Genomic DNA, 14335 nt, shown 5'->3' on the forward strand with positions numbered 1-14335 from the left:
TAGAAAAGCCACCGTAGGACCCTGCTGACCCAGGAACGAGGAGGAGCTGGCTGTGTTTGGGACACATCTCCTTACAACTGGCTTTTCAGGTTCTCACCTACACAACAGGTGCCCAGAGCTGCTTTTCTTTTCTTTTTTTTTTTTTTTTAAAGATTTTATTTATTTATTTGACAGACAGAGATCACAAGTAGGCAGAGAGGCAGGCAGAGAGAGAGAGAGAGAGGAGGAAGCAGGCTTCCTGCTAAGCAGAGAGCCCGATGTGGGGCTCGATCCCAGGACTCTGGGACCATGACCTGAGCCGAAGGCAGAGGCTTTAAACCACTGAGCCACCCAGGCGCCCCCAGAGCTGCTTTTCTTAAACTTGTGCAGTATAAACATTAAAACCACAGAATTTAGCATCAAAAGAGAAGCTAATATTTTAAGGATCAGACTATACTTTCATATAATCTTTCTTTCTTATAATTCCTTCCTTCCAACAATTTGCTTTTGCCACCAACGCTTTACTAAAGGTCCTTCCAAAAGCCGCCAAGTCAAACGGACTTTTCTGGGGGCTGAATCCCCTTCCCTGCTGAGGCACTTGACCATGGTGCCCTCTTCTTTCTGAGAGAGGACTCTGCCCAAGCGTCCTTCTATCTAGGAAATCCACGAATCGCTCAGGTCTCTAGCCTGACCCCTTTCTCACTCTGCACGTTCTCCTTGGTGACTTCCTTCAGCTTTGGCATCAGTTCAAACTCATTAAACTGCCTTCACACCCCTGACGATCTGGTCATTCTTACCTCCCTTTCTGGTAGTTCTACTTGCCACTCCCCTCCACCTCGCCTCTCTGGCCACTGCAGTGGACTCCTGCTCACTGCTCTCAGGCACGGCCCGTGTATTTTCAAATATTTCCTTCATGGCTTTGTTCCTGCTTTCTTCTGTCTCCCAGTACACTGTCCCTCTTGCCTGCACACCCCTCCCCGGGCTCCAGATCCCAGGCCCACGCTTATTAATGACGGCATTGAGGATATCGCTGACATATGATAAACTCCGCGTATTTCAAGTATGTCATCTGACAGGTTTTGAGGTGTGGATACACCCGGGAAAGCAACACCACACTCCACAAACCCATCGCCTCCCAATGTTTCCTGGTGCTTCTCCGCGCTCCTCTCTCCCCGTCCCTCCCCACTCACTCTCCCTTCTCAGACAACCACTCATCGGCTTCCTGTTACTACAGATTGATTTGTATTTCCTAGAGTTTTATATAAACGAAATCATATGGTATGTGCACTTTCCTGGTGGGCTTCATTAAGCACTCATTGTGTGAGGAATTTTGAAGTTCGTAGGGTATATACACGGTTCATTCTTCTCACTGCTGAGTAGGAGTCCACGGTCTGGACGGAGCGGTTTGCTTCTCCGCACGCCTGTTCACGGACCTTTGGATTGTTCCTGGTGTTTGGCTGTTCTAAACAGAGCTGCTCTGATTATCTGTGTAGAGGTTTGTATGGGGCTGTCTGCTTTCATTTCTTTTGGTTAAATGTTTAGCAGAGGCAAGACTGAAATAGATGGCAGGTATGTGTTTAACTTTATTTTATTTTATTTTTTTAAAGATTCTATTTATTTATTTGACAGAGAGAGAGAGATCACAAGTAGGCAGAGAGGCAGACAGAGAGAGGGGGAAGCAGGCTCCCCGCCGAGCAGAGAGCCCGATGTGGGGCTCGATCCCAGGACCCTGGGATCATGACCTGAACCGAAGGCAGAGGCTTTAACCCACTGAGCCACCCAGGCGCCCCTGTGTTTAACTTTAAAAAAAACTGCCAAACTATTTTCCAAAATGATACTGTTAAAGTGATACAAATTATGCAATTAACACAATTATCCCAAATGGACAAGACAGCTATCCAAAAATTACCCAATAGTATTGAATCCCATCTTAGGGAGAAAGCATTCGGTCTTTCATTATTAAATACGATATTGGCTTGAGATTTTTCATAAATGCTCTTTATCTGATTAAGGGTTACTTCTATTGTCAGTCTGCTGCGAATTTTATCAGAAATGGATGTTGTTTTGTCAAATGCTTTTTCTGCATCTATTGAAATGTCATATGGTTTTCCCTTTTAGTTGTAAAAAGGGTGAATTACATATATTGATTTTTGAATGTTAAATTATCCTCAGATGAATCTCACTTGGTCATAGGTATTACTGTTTTTATATTGCTGAATTCGATTTTTCCTTCTATATTCTGCTAGAGTGGAGACACTTAATTTTGCTTAGATTTTTTTTTTCACATCTCCATTTCCAATGAGTATTGCTGTCGTCGTATCTTTTCTTGTGATATTTTTGTCTGGTTTTGGGTAAGGCTGGCCTCATGGGATGAGTTGGGGAGGATCTCCTTCTCCCTTTTCTAGAAGAGTTTGTACAAAACTCATATTACTTCTGCCTTAAAGAGTATAGAATTCACCAGTGAAGCCTTCCGAACTTGGGAGTTTTCTCTGTGGGAAAGTTTTAACTGCTAATTCAATTTCTTGAACAGACACAGAACTATTCTGGTTATTTATTCCTTCTTGTGTGACCTTTGATAGTCTGTGCCTTTTAAGGAATTTGTCCATTTCATCTAAGCTAGCAGACTTATGGGCATAAAATATTAATAAAGATATTTCCTGGTTATCTTTTTAATAGCCACAGAATCTGCGGGCAAGTCTCATCTCAACATGGGTGATTTGTGTCTTCTGTTCTTTGTCATCATCTGACTGGATGCTTGTCAATCTTATTTTGATCTCATTGATATTTGCTTTCATTTTTCTATTTCACTGATTGCAGCTCTGATCTGTATTTTTTTCTTTCTTCCAGTTTCTGTAATCTAATTTGTTGTTATTTTTCCAGTTACTTTGAAATGGAAGCTGAGGTTACTGATTTGAGACCTTTCTACTTTTCTATTCTTGGTGTTTAGTGCGATAAATTTTCACCTAAGTATGCTTTTAGCAGCATGACACAAATTTTGATATGTCGGGTTTTCATCTTAATGCAGTTCAAAATACTTTCTGTCCTTCCTTTTAATTACCTCTTTGACCCATGCGTTACTCTGAAGTGTGTTATTTAGCTTCCAATTATTTCAGGATTTATCAGAGATCTTTTTGTTATTATTTCATGATGGCAGGAATCTCTGAATCTGTTATATTAATTGTGACTTGTATCATGGCTCAGACAGAACACAGTCTATCTTGGCAAATGTGTACTTTGAAAAGAATGTGGGCTCTGATGTTGTTAGGTCCTCTAAACGTTAATTAGGTCAATTCGGTTACTTATTTTCTGTTGATATAACAATTACTGAGTATTGAACTTGCCAATGATAATTGTGATTTGACCATTTTCCCTTGCAGATCTATCAGTTTTTGCTTCCTATATTTTGGAACCCTCTTATTAGGCATAATCATTAAGGTTTATTATATTCTTTTCATGAATTACTTTGTTATTGCTATTTTTAAAACAGGTAATTATCTGTAACAAGGAAAGAATCATGTATTTACTCATGTAGCTCTTATTTCTAATGCTCTTTATTCATTTGTGGAGATCAATATTTTCATGTGGCTTATTTTTATTCTGTCTAAAGGATTTCCTTTAACATTTCTTGACAGTGAGTCTACGGGTAAAGAATTGTTTCAGTTTCTGTGTCTCTGAAAAGTCTTGAATTCATCTTCATTTTATTTTTTTTTTTAGAGAGAGAGAGAGAGAGAGAGAGAGAGTGTGTGTGTGTGTGTGTGTGTGTGTGTGTTGGCAGGGGGGATGAGGTTGCAGAGGGAGAGGGAGAGAATCTCAAGCAGGTTCCATCCCCAGTACGGAGCCCAGTGTGGGGCCTGATCTCACAACCGTGAGATCATGACCTGAGCCAAAATCAAGAGTCAGAGGCTAACCCAACTGAGCCACCCAGGTGCCCCTCATCTTCGTTTCTGAAAGCTATTATTGGTTGGTGTAGAATTATAGGTTGACGATTTTTTTCCTTAAGTACTTCAAAGATGTTGTTCCAGGGCATTGGACTGGCTCAGAGGAACATGAGACTCTTGATCTTGGGGTTGTGGGTTCAAGGTCCAGGTTGAGTGCAGAGATTACTAAAAAAATAAGTAAACTTAAAACAAACAACGGATGTTGTTCTACTGTTTTCTTGCTTTCATTGTTACTGACGAGAAATCTGTGACACTTTTATCTTTATTCCTTTGTACATAATGTGTCTTTTTCCTCTGGCTGCTTTTAAGGTTTAATTTTTAATCACCGGTTTTGAGCAATCTGTGATACACTTTGGTGTGGTTTTTTCATGATTTTTTTGCATGTAACTTCTAGGATCTGTGGGTTTATAAAGGTTTTATCAAATTTGGAAAGTTTTCAGCCATTATTTCTTCAAATACTGTTTCTGTCTTCCCCTTTGGTTGGGTACTTATTTATACATATATTAGACCAATTGAAGTTGTTCCACAATTCACTGGGGATCTGTTCCTTTTTCCAAAAATTTCTCTGTTTTGTCTGTGCTTCATTCTGGATGGTTTCCATTGCTTTGTCTTCGAGTTCACTAATCTTTATATCTGCAGTGTCTAATGTGCTGCTGCTAATCCCATCCAGTGCAATTTCATGTCCAACAGTGTAGTTTTTACTTCCAGAAGTTTGATTTGGGTCTTCCTGGATACCTTCTGGTCTTCAACTGTTACAATGCAGTGATAGTAACTATTTTAATAGCCTATTCTTATCATAATGGATTATATTATTCTACTTTCCTGCAGACCTGCTGATTTTTGACTGAACGCCAGACACCATCAACTTTTCCTACTTAAACGCTGCATAATTTTGTATTCCTTTAAATATTCCTAAGCTTTTTCTGGGTTGAAATTATTTGGAAATAATTTGATCTTTTTTTTTTTTTAAGATTTTATTTATTTATTTTAGAGAGTGAGAGTGCATGTGCATGAGCAGGGGTGGGGGAGAAGCAGAGGCAGAGGGAGAAGCAGACTCCCCCCTGAGCAGGGAGCTTCCCATGTGGTACCTGATCCCAGGACCCTGAGATCATGACCTAAGCTGAAGGCAGATGCTTAACTGACTGAGTCACCCACGTGTCTCTTGATCCTCTTTTTTTTTCCCCACATTTTCATTTATTTATTTTTAGAATCTCTACACCTAGCATGGGGCTTGAACTCACCATCCTGGGATCAAGAGTTGCATGCTCTACTGATTGAGCCAGCCAGGTGCCCCAGTTTGATCTTTTTGGGTCTTGCCTTTAAGATTTATCAGAGGAGGGGCACCTGGGTGGCTCAGTGGGTTATAGCCTCTGCCTTCGGCTCGGGTCATGATCCCAGGGCCCTGGGATTGAGCCCTGCATTGGGCTCTCTGAGCAGCAGGGAGCCTGCTTCCCTCCCTCCCTCTCTGCCTGCCTTTCTGCCTACTTGTGATATCAGTCAAATGAATAAATAAAATCTTAAAAAAAAAAAAAAGATTTATCAGAGGAAACCAGAGCAGTGCTAAGAGTAGGGCCAATTATTCCCCACTGCTGAAGCAAGACCCTTGTGTGTACTATACTCCATGCCCTGTGAATGATGAGGTTCCCCAGTGTGGCTACTGGGAACAGGCAGTACTCTTCCCTCTCTGTGATACCAGGCCTTGTTACTGATAACCTTTTTGCATTGTTCTTTTGTTCTCAGGTAGTGCTCTAATATACTTGCACTGATCAGTACTTAGATGAACACATAACAGGGATCCCTGCAGGTCTCCAGAGTTCTCTGTGTAGCTCTCTCCTCTGTTACCCTGTCCTGCAAACTTCAGCGGCCTTGGTCTCCCAACCCCCAGGTTCCATGATGGTTCTCCCTCCTTGTTCCATGGCCTGCATATTCTCTCAAGGCAGTAAGCTGGGGGAACTGTAGGGCCCATCTCATTTGCTTGTTGTCTTTCATAAATCATCATCCTTTATTGTCTGATATCCAGTGTTTTGGAAACTACTGTTTTGTGTATTTTGTATGTTTATGGCTGTATCAGAAAGGAGAGTAAATCTCATCCTTGTTACTCCATCTTGGCTAAAGATGCAAGTCTGTCCTTTTAACTTGGAGATCTCTTCATAAGCTAGGTACAAAGGCCACTTCTCATTGATGAGGCTTCCCTAGAATATTTTTCCCATCTTTTTGTCCCATGGAAAGACATATCCTGTCCTCTGTGTTTTAAGCCCCTTTCTCTATACTTCTACAAACTTATTATGAGTTATACACTTGTCTCCCTTGATAGACTGCCAACTTCTTGAGGGCAGGACATGGGTCTCTGTATTTCCATGCCATAAGATGATGTCTGATGTGTGACTGAACCTCAAGAAATATTTTTCCCCCCTTATTTCTATGGTGCAGGCTAACCAACCCTGACTTTCATTTCATTTTTGCCATCTTACTCATTTGTAAGTGTACAATTCAGGAGTGTGAAGTTTATTTACAGTGTTGGGAAACACTGCCAGGACTTTGTCATCATTATGCGAACAGAAATATGTATTTTTTTTAACTGAATGAACAAATTCAGTGCAGACCTTTAATCTTACACATACACTGTGGAACAAAAAAGGTTGATCTGCTCAAGACCTTAGAGCTAGCTTGTGGCAGAGCTAGGCCAGAAGCCACACTGTTTCCTGTCAAATACTCGTTTCTACTAGGTCTGTTAACTTAATGCATATGCTAAACAGAGAAGACCAAGAACTACTTTGCATCAAAGAAGTCTCAGATGTGGAAAGCCAGAAGTTACTAATTCTGAATGGCATAATTTAGCTAGGCTGGGCTTGTTTTTACATTTTTCTTTTCTTTTTTTCCCCCTTCATTTCTTTTGGTCAGCAAGCAACATAATATCCTTTAACAAATTGTTCCCTGATTTTTTTTTTCTGACAAAGAGTTCTCGGAGTCTTCTAGTAATATAAGCTGCTTTCCTTTTCCATTTCATACCACGGCTTCTTTTCTCTTTATAGCCTCAGTCGGATTCTTTTCATTTTCTACAATATCTCCAGGCCTGATATCCTTCCTCCTAAGACCGCGATATAACTCCTGGCTTCATTTGGTAATGATTCTACTTTACCAAAGACGGTGCATGGATTGAGATGATTTTTTTCTCCTACGAACATTTTATGTGAATCCATCCACGTTACTAGTTGCTTTGTTTCTGTGAGAAAAGATATTCTAAAAGAATCTCATAATTTTAAAATTTATTATTTTTTGGTTTTCATATTTAAAATGACAGTTATAGAAAATGTGCTATTCCACCATTTCTGAGTCAAGCTGAGAAGAAGTCTGAGTCCTTCTTCCTGCTGTTGTGCTCCTTTACAGGCCTCACAACTAAGGAGACATCTGTTCAGTCTAGAAGCTCTCGCACTAAAGGTGAATATGGGTTCTCCTGGGTTCCTTTTCCCTCTTTCTCTGTTCGCAGTGAGAACCCATTCCTCAGCCCTCAGCTGGGGAGCTGGCTGATGCCCACGGCCTCTGGCTGTGGCTTTGAAGTCTTTTCCTTATTCTGCAGCTGCTGATCTGAGCAGGAATTCCCACGTCTCGTGTCCCTCCCTGTCAGCTTACTAACAAGGAGAGTCTGAGAGTACTCCTAGGTCTTTAGTTGTGGCGAAAAGCTGCTACTCCTAGCACCCAACACATCCTGGCTCTTCCCGGAGCTCTCCTCATTGCTGACTTAATATCTTAAAATACCTATTCACGTCTGTCCCTAGATGTCTTACATCGCTTAGAGCTGGAATCTTGTAACCAGTACAGGAGAGAGGCATTCCCAAGGGGAAGGAAATTGTAACAGAGTTCTTCTTTTCTTTCCTATACAAGGAGGGCTACGTTACCATCTTCTGGTTGGCAAGAGCCCCTATCAGGGGAAGGGGCGGAAGTGTCCTACAGCCCGTGGGCCCCGGCAGCCAGCCTTGGCAATCAACGGTGACCTCCTGGGAGTCCTCTGAGGGCCAGGCTGTGTTCTGAACACTAGGGCAACTGTGGCCAACAGCAGAAGTGTAGTCCCTGCTGACATACATGGGGCTTGTATTCTAGCTGGAATACAGGTGATAAAGAACTGAGTAAACGTACAGTGTCAGAGGGAGATGAGAGCTGTGGGGCAAAGTTAAGCAGGGCAGGGGGATTGGGAGTGCTGGTGGGGGCAGAGGGGCGAACTGCTGTTCTCTACCAAGACGGCCAGGGAAGGCCTGATGAGGTGGCACGGGAGTAGAGGGGAAGAGCGGCCCTCTCAGTGGGCCTGTGGCTGGGGAACATTTCCAGTTTCTGGCACTACGGGAGGCGGGCATCTCTTTCTGTATTTTCATGTGTATCTATACTGGGAGGCAGAGGATGGTAAGTTGTGGTCACTCACTTCTCTCTCACCATCAATGAAATGCCTTCAATAATTATAATTTATTTTTTATGTTTTTATTTTTAAAAGGGTTTATTTATTTATTTGACAGAGAAAGAGAGAGAGAGAGAGAGAGAGAGAAAGAGACAGCGAGAGAGGGAACACAAGCAGGGGGAGTGGGAGAGGGAGAAGCAGGCTCCCCACTGAGCAGGGAGCCTGATGTAGGGCTCGATCCCAGGACCCTGGGACCATGATCTGAGCCAAAGGCAGACGCTTAACCGACTGAGCCACCTAGGTACCCCAATATTTATAGTTTTAAATGGCCCAAATACTCCATCAAGGAGATGGACTATAATTTAATTAATGAAGCCTCTATAGTTGGCTACGTACATTATTTTCACCTATCTTTATTTTATCTTTAGCTAATATTTTAAGTTGTCATATATACAATGATTAGTAACCCTGCATTCAAGGAGAACAATCTGGGAAGACAGATCAAGGGAATACATGAAAACGGGTACTTGGGGGTCAGGGACAGAGGAGCAGGAGACACACATGGGAGAGTGGGGAGGCAGTGAGCAGTGGCTGCTGGATTTCTGGTCAGGAGGCCACATTTCCCCGGCCTCCCGTCTGGACTCCCCGGGGCCAAACCAATGGCCTGCTTCTTGGGTCTGATTCTTGCCCTGAGTTAAAAGACCAGAAGCAACGGCGTTCTTTTAATTAAGCAGATATTAAAGATACTGCTTACAAAAACCAAGAAGCAGATGGCACTGACTTCTGGCTCTCATCCCCAGAAACAGAACAGGAGAGAGAAGAAGTGTCTATGCCTGAGACTGGGGTTCCACCGAGGTTTCCAGCATCCAGACAGGCGCATGCCTGGACAGCTGCTCAGGGCAGATGGGTCCGCTGACAGCTTAATATCGCAGAGTTCCTGGTGACTCTGCAGCCCGGGCAGCCAATGTGAGACCATCTGCTCGCGAGTGGGCAGGAAAGCTCCCCACCAGCAGGCAGCCGCTGCTGAGGCCGAGACACAAGCCAAACAGCGAGGCAGCCATCTTCATAACCTCTGCTCAGCAGACCCGCCGGGCACACTGCTGGCCTGGCCGCCACGGAGGAGGAGAGCTCGCCCCGGGCCCCTGGGCCCACAGCCGGGCCACACATGACAAGGATATTCCCAGAGGCTTTCTGGTTATTTGGTGGTTTGTTCTGATCTTTTTTTTCTTTTTTTAACTTAAAAAAAAATTTTTTTTTGTTGTTGTTGTGTTTTGTTTTTATGTGAGTATAGTTGACACACAATGTTACATTGAGTTTCGGGTGTGTCCAAGAGGTTTTATTTGCTTTTGTTTTTTCCAAGTATTCAGATGCTATGAGAGAGATCATTCACTGAGAAAGCTCTTTTGTTTCTGTCCACTTTTCTGAACAGGGAAAGAAAATAACCATGAATTCAGAGCCACCTACAAGAGGCCTCAAAACCAGCTGCCACTTATTATTAAAATGAAAAAAATTTTTTAGAGAAGTAACATACATTTACTGCGAAAGGTTTAGCGTGAAAAATAAATAAATCTCCCTCCAACCTCTTTCTCCCAGTAGCCTCTCTCCCCTTTTCCCCTCCAGAGATAAAGTGTTACCCATATCCTGTATACACCTACACACACATATAATGCAGACATACACGTCCTTACAGCTTTCTTATTGGCTGTATTTAAAATGAACAAAGGCTGGAGTGGCCTTCAGCTCCGGTCATGGTCCCGGGGTCCTGGGATCGAGGCCCGCATCGGGCTCCCTGCTCAGCGGGAAGCCTGCTTCTCCCTCTCCCACTCCCCCTGCTTGTGTTCCCTCTCTCGCTGCATCTTTCTCTGTCAAATAAATTAATAAAATCTTTGAAATAATAAATACATAAATAAAATGAACAAAGGCATTTTTAGAAAAGACTGTTTTTAAGTAGGCTCCATGCCCAACGTGGGGCTCGAACTCACAACTCCAAAATCAGGAGTCATGTGCTCTCCCATGGAGCCAGCCGGGCGCCCCTAAAATGAACAAGGGCATACTAAAGCCTTTGAGAAGAACCACAGTAAAGAAGCCTGTTTAACTTCATTAGCATACCCTACTTGTATGTGACTTGGGATCCCTGCGCCTTCCCTCTGGAATAATTTCTAATCTGTGCAACAGAGCCAGGACTTGCTGCTCTGGCCGCCTCAGGTGTTTCTGGATGGTGTCTGTTTCTGGATGCTGTGCTTGAGCTGTCTTTTTTTTTTTTTTAATGTAAAGATTATTCCCACATTTTTCTTTTTTCTTCATTTGCCTTTCCTTATTTTCTTTGTTGCTTCTTTTCATATTGCCTATGCACGGTTCTCTTGCTCTTTTTTTTCTGGCTTATTGTTTGCTTTTGGGGGGGGCAGCTGTAAGTGCAGTTCTTGAGGAGGTGAGGGTGCCTGGTAGGGCAGTCCTACAGGCTTCCATTCAGGCTGTGACCTCACACTGCGTCATCCTCTCTTCAAAGTGCTGTGTCCTATGCGTGAGGCCCCTTCTTCCCTCAGTTGGGTGTGTCCTTTCTCTTTATCCTCCTCCCTGCAGGGGGGTCAGCACGACTTAGAAGTTTCTTTAAGGCCCCAGGCACTCTTGGACCAATTTGGTCACATTTTATTTAGGATTAAAAAAAAAAATCGGGTTGCCTGGGTGGCTCAGTGGGTTAAAGCCTCTGCCTTCTGCTCAGGTCATGATCCCAAAGTCCTGGGATAGAGTCCCGCATCAGGCTCTCTGCTCAGCAGGAAGCCTGCTTCCCCCTCTCTCTGCCTGCCTCTCTGCCTACTTGTGATCTCTGTCAAATAAATAAATAAAATCTTAAAAAAAAAATCTCCACATGAAAGTGGGATTGGATTATAATTTTCTTTTCTTGTGCTATCCTTATTTGTTTCGAGTTTAACACTGTGTGGGCCTAACAAAATACAATGCCTTTTTTTTTTCTTCTAAAATTTTTACTTGTTCCTCTTGTCTCTGAAACTTGGTTGGAATGTTGCTCATGGATTTCTAAAACCTAAATCCTCTCTTTATAAATTTTTAAAGACAACCCAGATCTACTCTATCAATGGTACATTTTGTTATGTTGAGCCCTTTCCTTCCGAATTCTAACCAGAAGATCTTTTAGAATGTTCTTTAGGGAAATTATTGGGAGATAAAATATTGGTCTGGACTTAAACCCCTCTCACCTTTGGATTTCCACAATTAACCCAGGTACAAATTAGATCATGCGCCACATCACTGTACTTGTAAAACACAATATAATGTTCAGTCACAACAATGATATGACACTTGACAATAAAGGAAAACAGCTGGAACAGAAATCAAATTAACCTTTCCTCAAGAAGTCAACAGCAAGGGGCGCCTGGGTGGCTCAGTGGGTTAAAGCCTCTGCTTTCGGCTCAGGTCATGATCTCAGGGTCCTGGGATCGAGCCCCGCATCGGGCTCTCTGCTCAGTAGGGAGCCTGCTTCTCCCTCTCTCTCTGCCTGCCTCTCTGCCTGCTTGTGAACTCTCTCTGTCAAATAAATAAATAAAAAAAAAAAACTTTAAAAAAAAAAAAAAAAAAAAAAGTCAACAGCAAGTTGATGACTAACACTAAGTCAAAATTCCAAGCCTGAATTTTCTGGGGGCTGGGATGAGGGATTTTATCTCTTATTTATACTTGACCTTTTATTCACAGAATAGGAACATCACGAATAAATTATAGGGCACCTGGGTGGTTCAGCGGGTTAAGCCTCTGCCTTCAGCTCAGGTCATGATCTCAGGGTCCTGGGATACAGCCCCATATCGGGCTCTCTGCTCAGCAGGGAGTCGGCTTCTCCCTCTCTCTCTGCCTGTCTCTCTGCCTACTTGTGATTTCTCTGTCAAATTACAAATAAATAAATAAATAAATAAATAATGAAAAATCTAGCATTTTGACAGCCTTCATCTCTTCCTTCTATTTCTAATTTTTTAAAAAAGATTTTATTTATTTATTTATTTGACAGAGAGAGATCACAAGTAGATGGAGAGGCAGGCAGAGAGAGAGAGAGGGAAGCAGGATCTCTGCCGAGCAGAGAACCCGATGTGGGACTCGATCCCAGGACCCTGAGATCATGACCTGAGCCGAAGGCAGCGGCTTAACCCACTGAGCCACCCAGGCGCCCCTATTTCTAATTTTTAAAGACATTTAAAATTCTTCCATAAAGACAGGCGGGACTACAACTAGAAATGTTATTTCAGAATGCGTATGTGAGGGAGAGAAAGCAATGGATAGTTCTAGAATCAGGTTCACATTTTCTACCACTTACAGAAGCATTTTAACAGGAGTTGGAATTTGCTAAACAAGGACCCAGATTGAGAAGAATAATTTCCCAGGCGAAAACTAGTCATGAGTGTAGGCATCCAAATTAAAATCCCTTGAATAGTCCTTACTTTGCTCGAACAAAATATTAGGAGGAAAATAAGCCTGCTAATTCCAGTGGCGGACATGACTGCGGAGATCTTCGTCTGCCAGGTCTTTCCCTTCCCTTCTAAATGCCACAGTATTTCTCTTGCCGCTCTTTGGCAAATGGAAGTGCATTTTTCAAAGGACTATCTGTTTACCATTATTTTGGGGGTAATTCTGCAGTTAGATTCTTTTTTTTTTTTTTTCCACCAGATGACCATTACACATTTTTAAAAAATTTACACCACTGAAAAGCATTTAACTACAGAGGTAAAGATCTACTTTGATCTAGAATACAAGGTTTAATAACATAAAATAAACGGTCTAGGCGGCGCACTTCCACAGTTACACTGCACATGCTGATCAGCAGCAATGAGCACAGTCGAACTAGACAGGGGAACATCTGACATATGTCTTCGCTTAGAAAAAGAAAAGCTATGTCTAAACTAAAGAAAAAAAAAACAACCCAACACTAATAAAGAAGACTCAATTATTTCTGCCAACTTGGGAAGTGTTGTGTAGGAAGAGAAGGAACTGGAGATCGGGGTCCTTTCTCAGTCATTGAGTTTTGAGAAGTGGTCTTTTCCTGGCATCAGGATGGTGGGGAGGCAGAGACAGTCTGCCAGGATGGGAAGAAGATCTGACTTTGGAGTCAGAAACACCCTACCCCAAATACGCCATGATGTCCTGCGGGAAGGAAAGCCCCATTTCTAAAATAATTCCAGTAAATAACCAGACAAAGTCACTCACCTGCTTAAAATGATTGTTCACTGGTCCACACTGCTTTCAGGATCTGTGCTGTGTATATGTCTCACATCACTGTCCACAACACTCCCCGCCCCCTCCCCCAGCATCATCTAGGTTTACTGCGAATAAGCCCCGTGCCACCCAAACTCCATGTTTTTGCACAGGTTGTTGCCTCTCTCAGAAATTCCTTTGGTCTTCATGGACTAATATGTCATCTTAAACTTGTCTTCTAATTTATATTCATATTAGACACACTCACTGATTATATCTGGAAAAACGAGAAGCAGTGATAATATGAATATAAAGTAATTTTTCTGTCTTTTGGATTTAACTCCATTTGGATTGGCAATGAAGAAATCACCAGTGGGGAACTCTCATTGCTGGTTCAGCTGAAGGCTGGAGAACTAGACGATCATTCCTAATCTTGAAACCAAGCCTGGATGCTAATTTTGCCTTCTGTGAAACAGATGATTTCAGTTTTCTTATAAAGAAAAACAACTCAAATACACTGAAATTGGCCCAGTACAAGTTCAGTAAGAATTATAATGAAAGATTTTATATGTTCAAAACCTGCCTCAGTTAGGAAAATCAAGTTTACCTCTTGAAATGATTCACCAAGACGCCAACAAGTTCTCCTATTCGACTCTCATGGGTTGGCTGTTTGCTGAAGAGGCAGACAATGAGGTCTTTGTTGTCTTTTGTATGGAACACCACAAGTTGGTCCTTTCCATTGGAGACGCTCAGACCAGTCAACTGCAAAGGGACAAAGCATGGAAAACTATTAAGATGGTTCTCAAAAGAATACATTTAAAAAATACATTTTGTAACTTAA

General features: G+C 42.4%; 1 protein-coding gene across 1 annotated transcript in view; it reads right to left on the minus strand.

Moving 5' to 3' along the window:
* Window positions 1-14335, minus strand: part of LOC111151444 (myosin ID) — a 243387-nt gene that overhangs the window by 68105 nt on the left and 160947 nt on the right. Inside the window, exon 21 of the mRNA XM_022509449.1 lies at window positions 14102-14256. Within this exon, the coding sequence (XP_022365157.1) occupies window positions 14102-14256 (155 nt within the window). The remainder of the gene's footprint in view (window positions 1-14101; window positions 14257-14335) is intronic.

Source organism: Enhydra lutris, unplaced genomic scaffold (assembly GCF_002288905.1).
Source record: "Enhydra lutris kenyoni isolate GAN:26980312 unplaced genomic scaffold, ASM228890v2 scaffoldscaffold26, whole genome shotgun sequence".
NCBI classification, from domain to species: domain Eukaryota; kingdom Metazoa; phylum Chordata; class Mammalia; order Carnivora; family Mustelidae; genus Enhydra; species Enhydra lutris.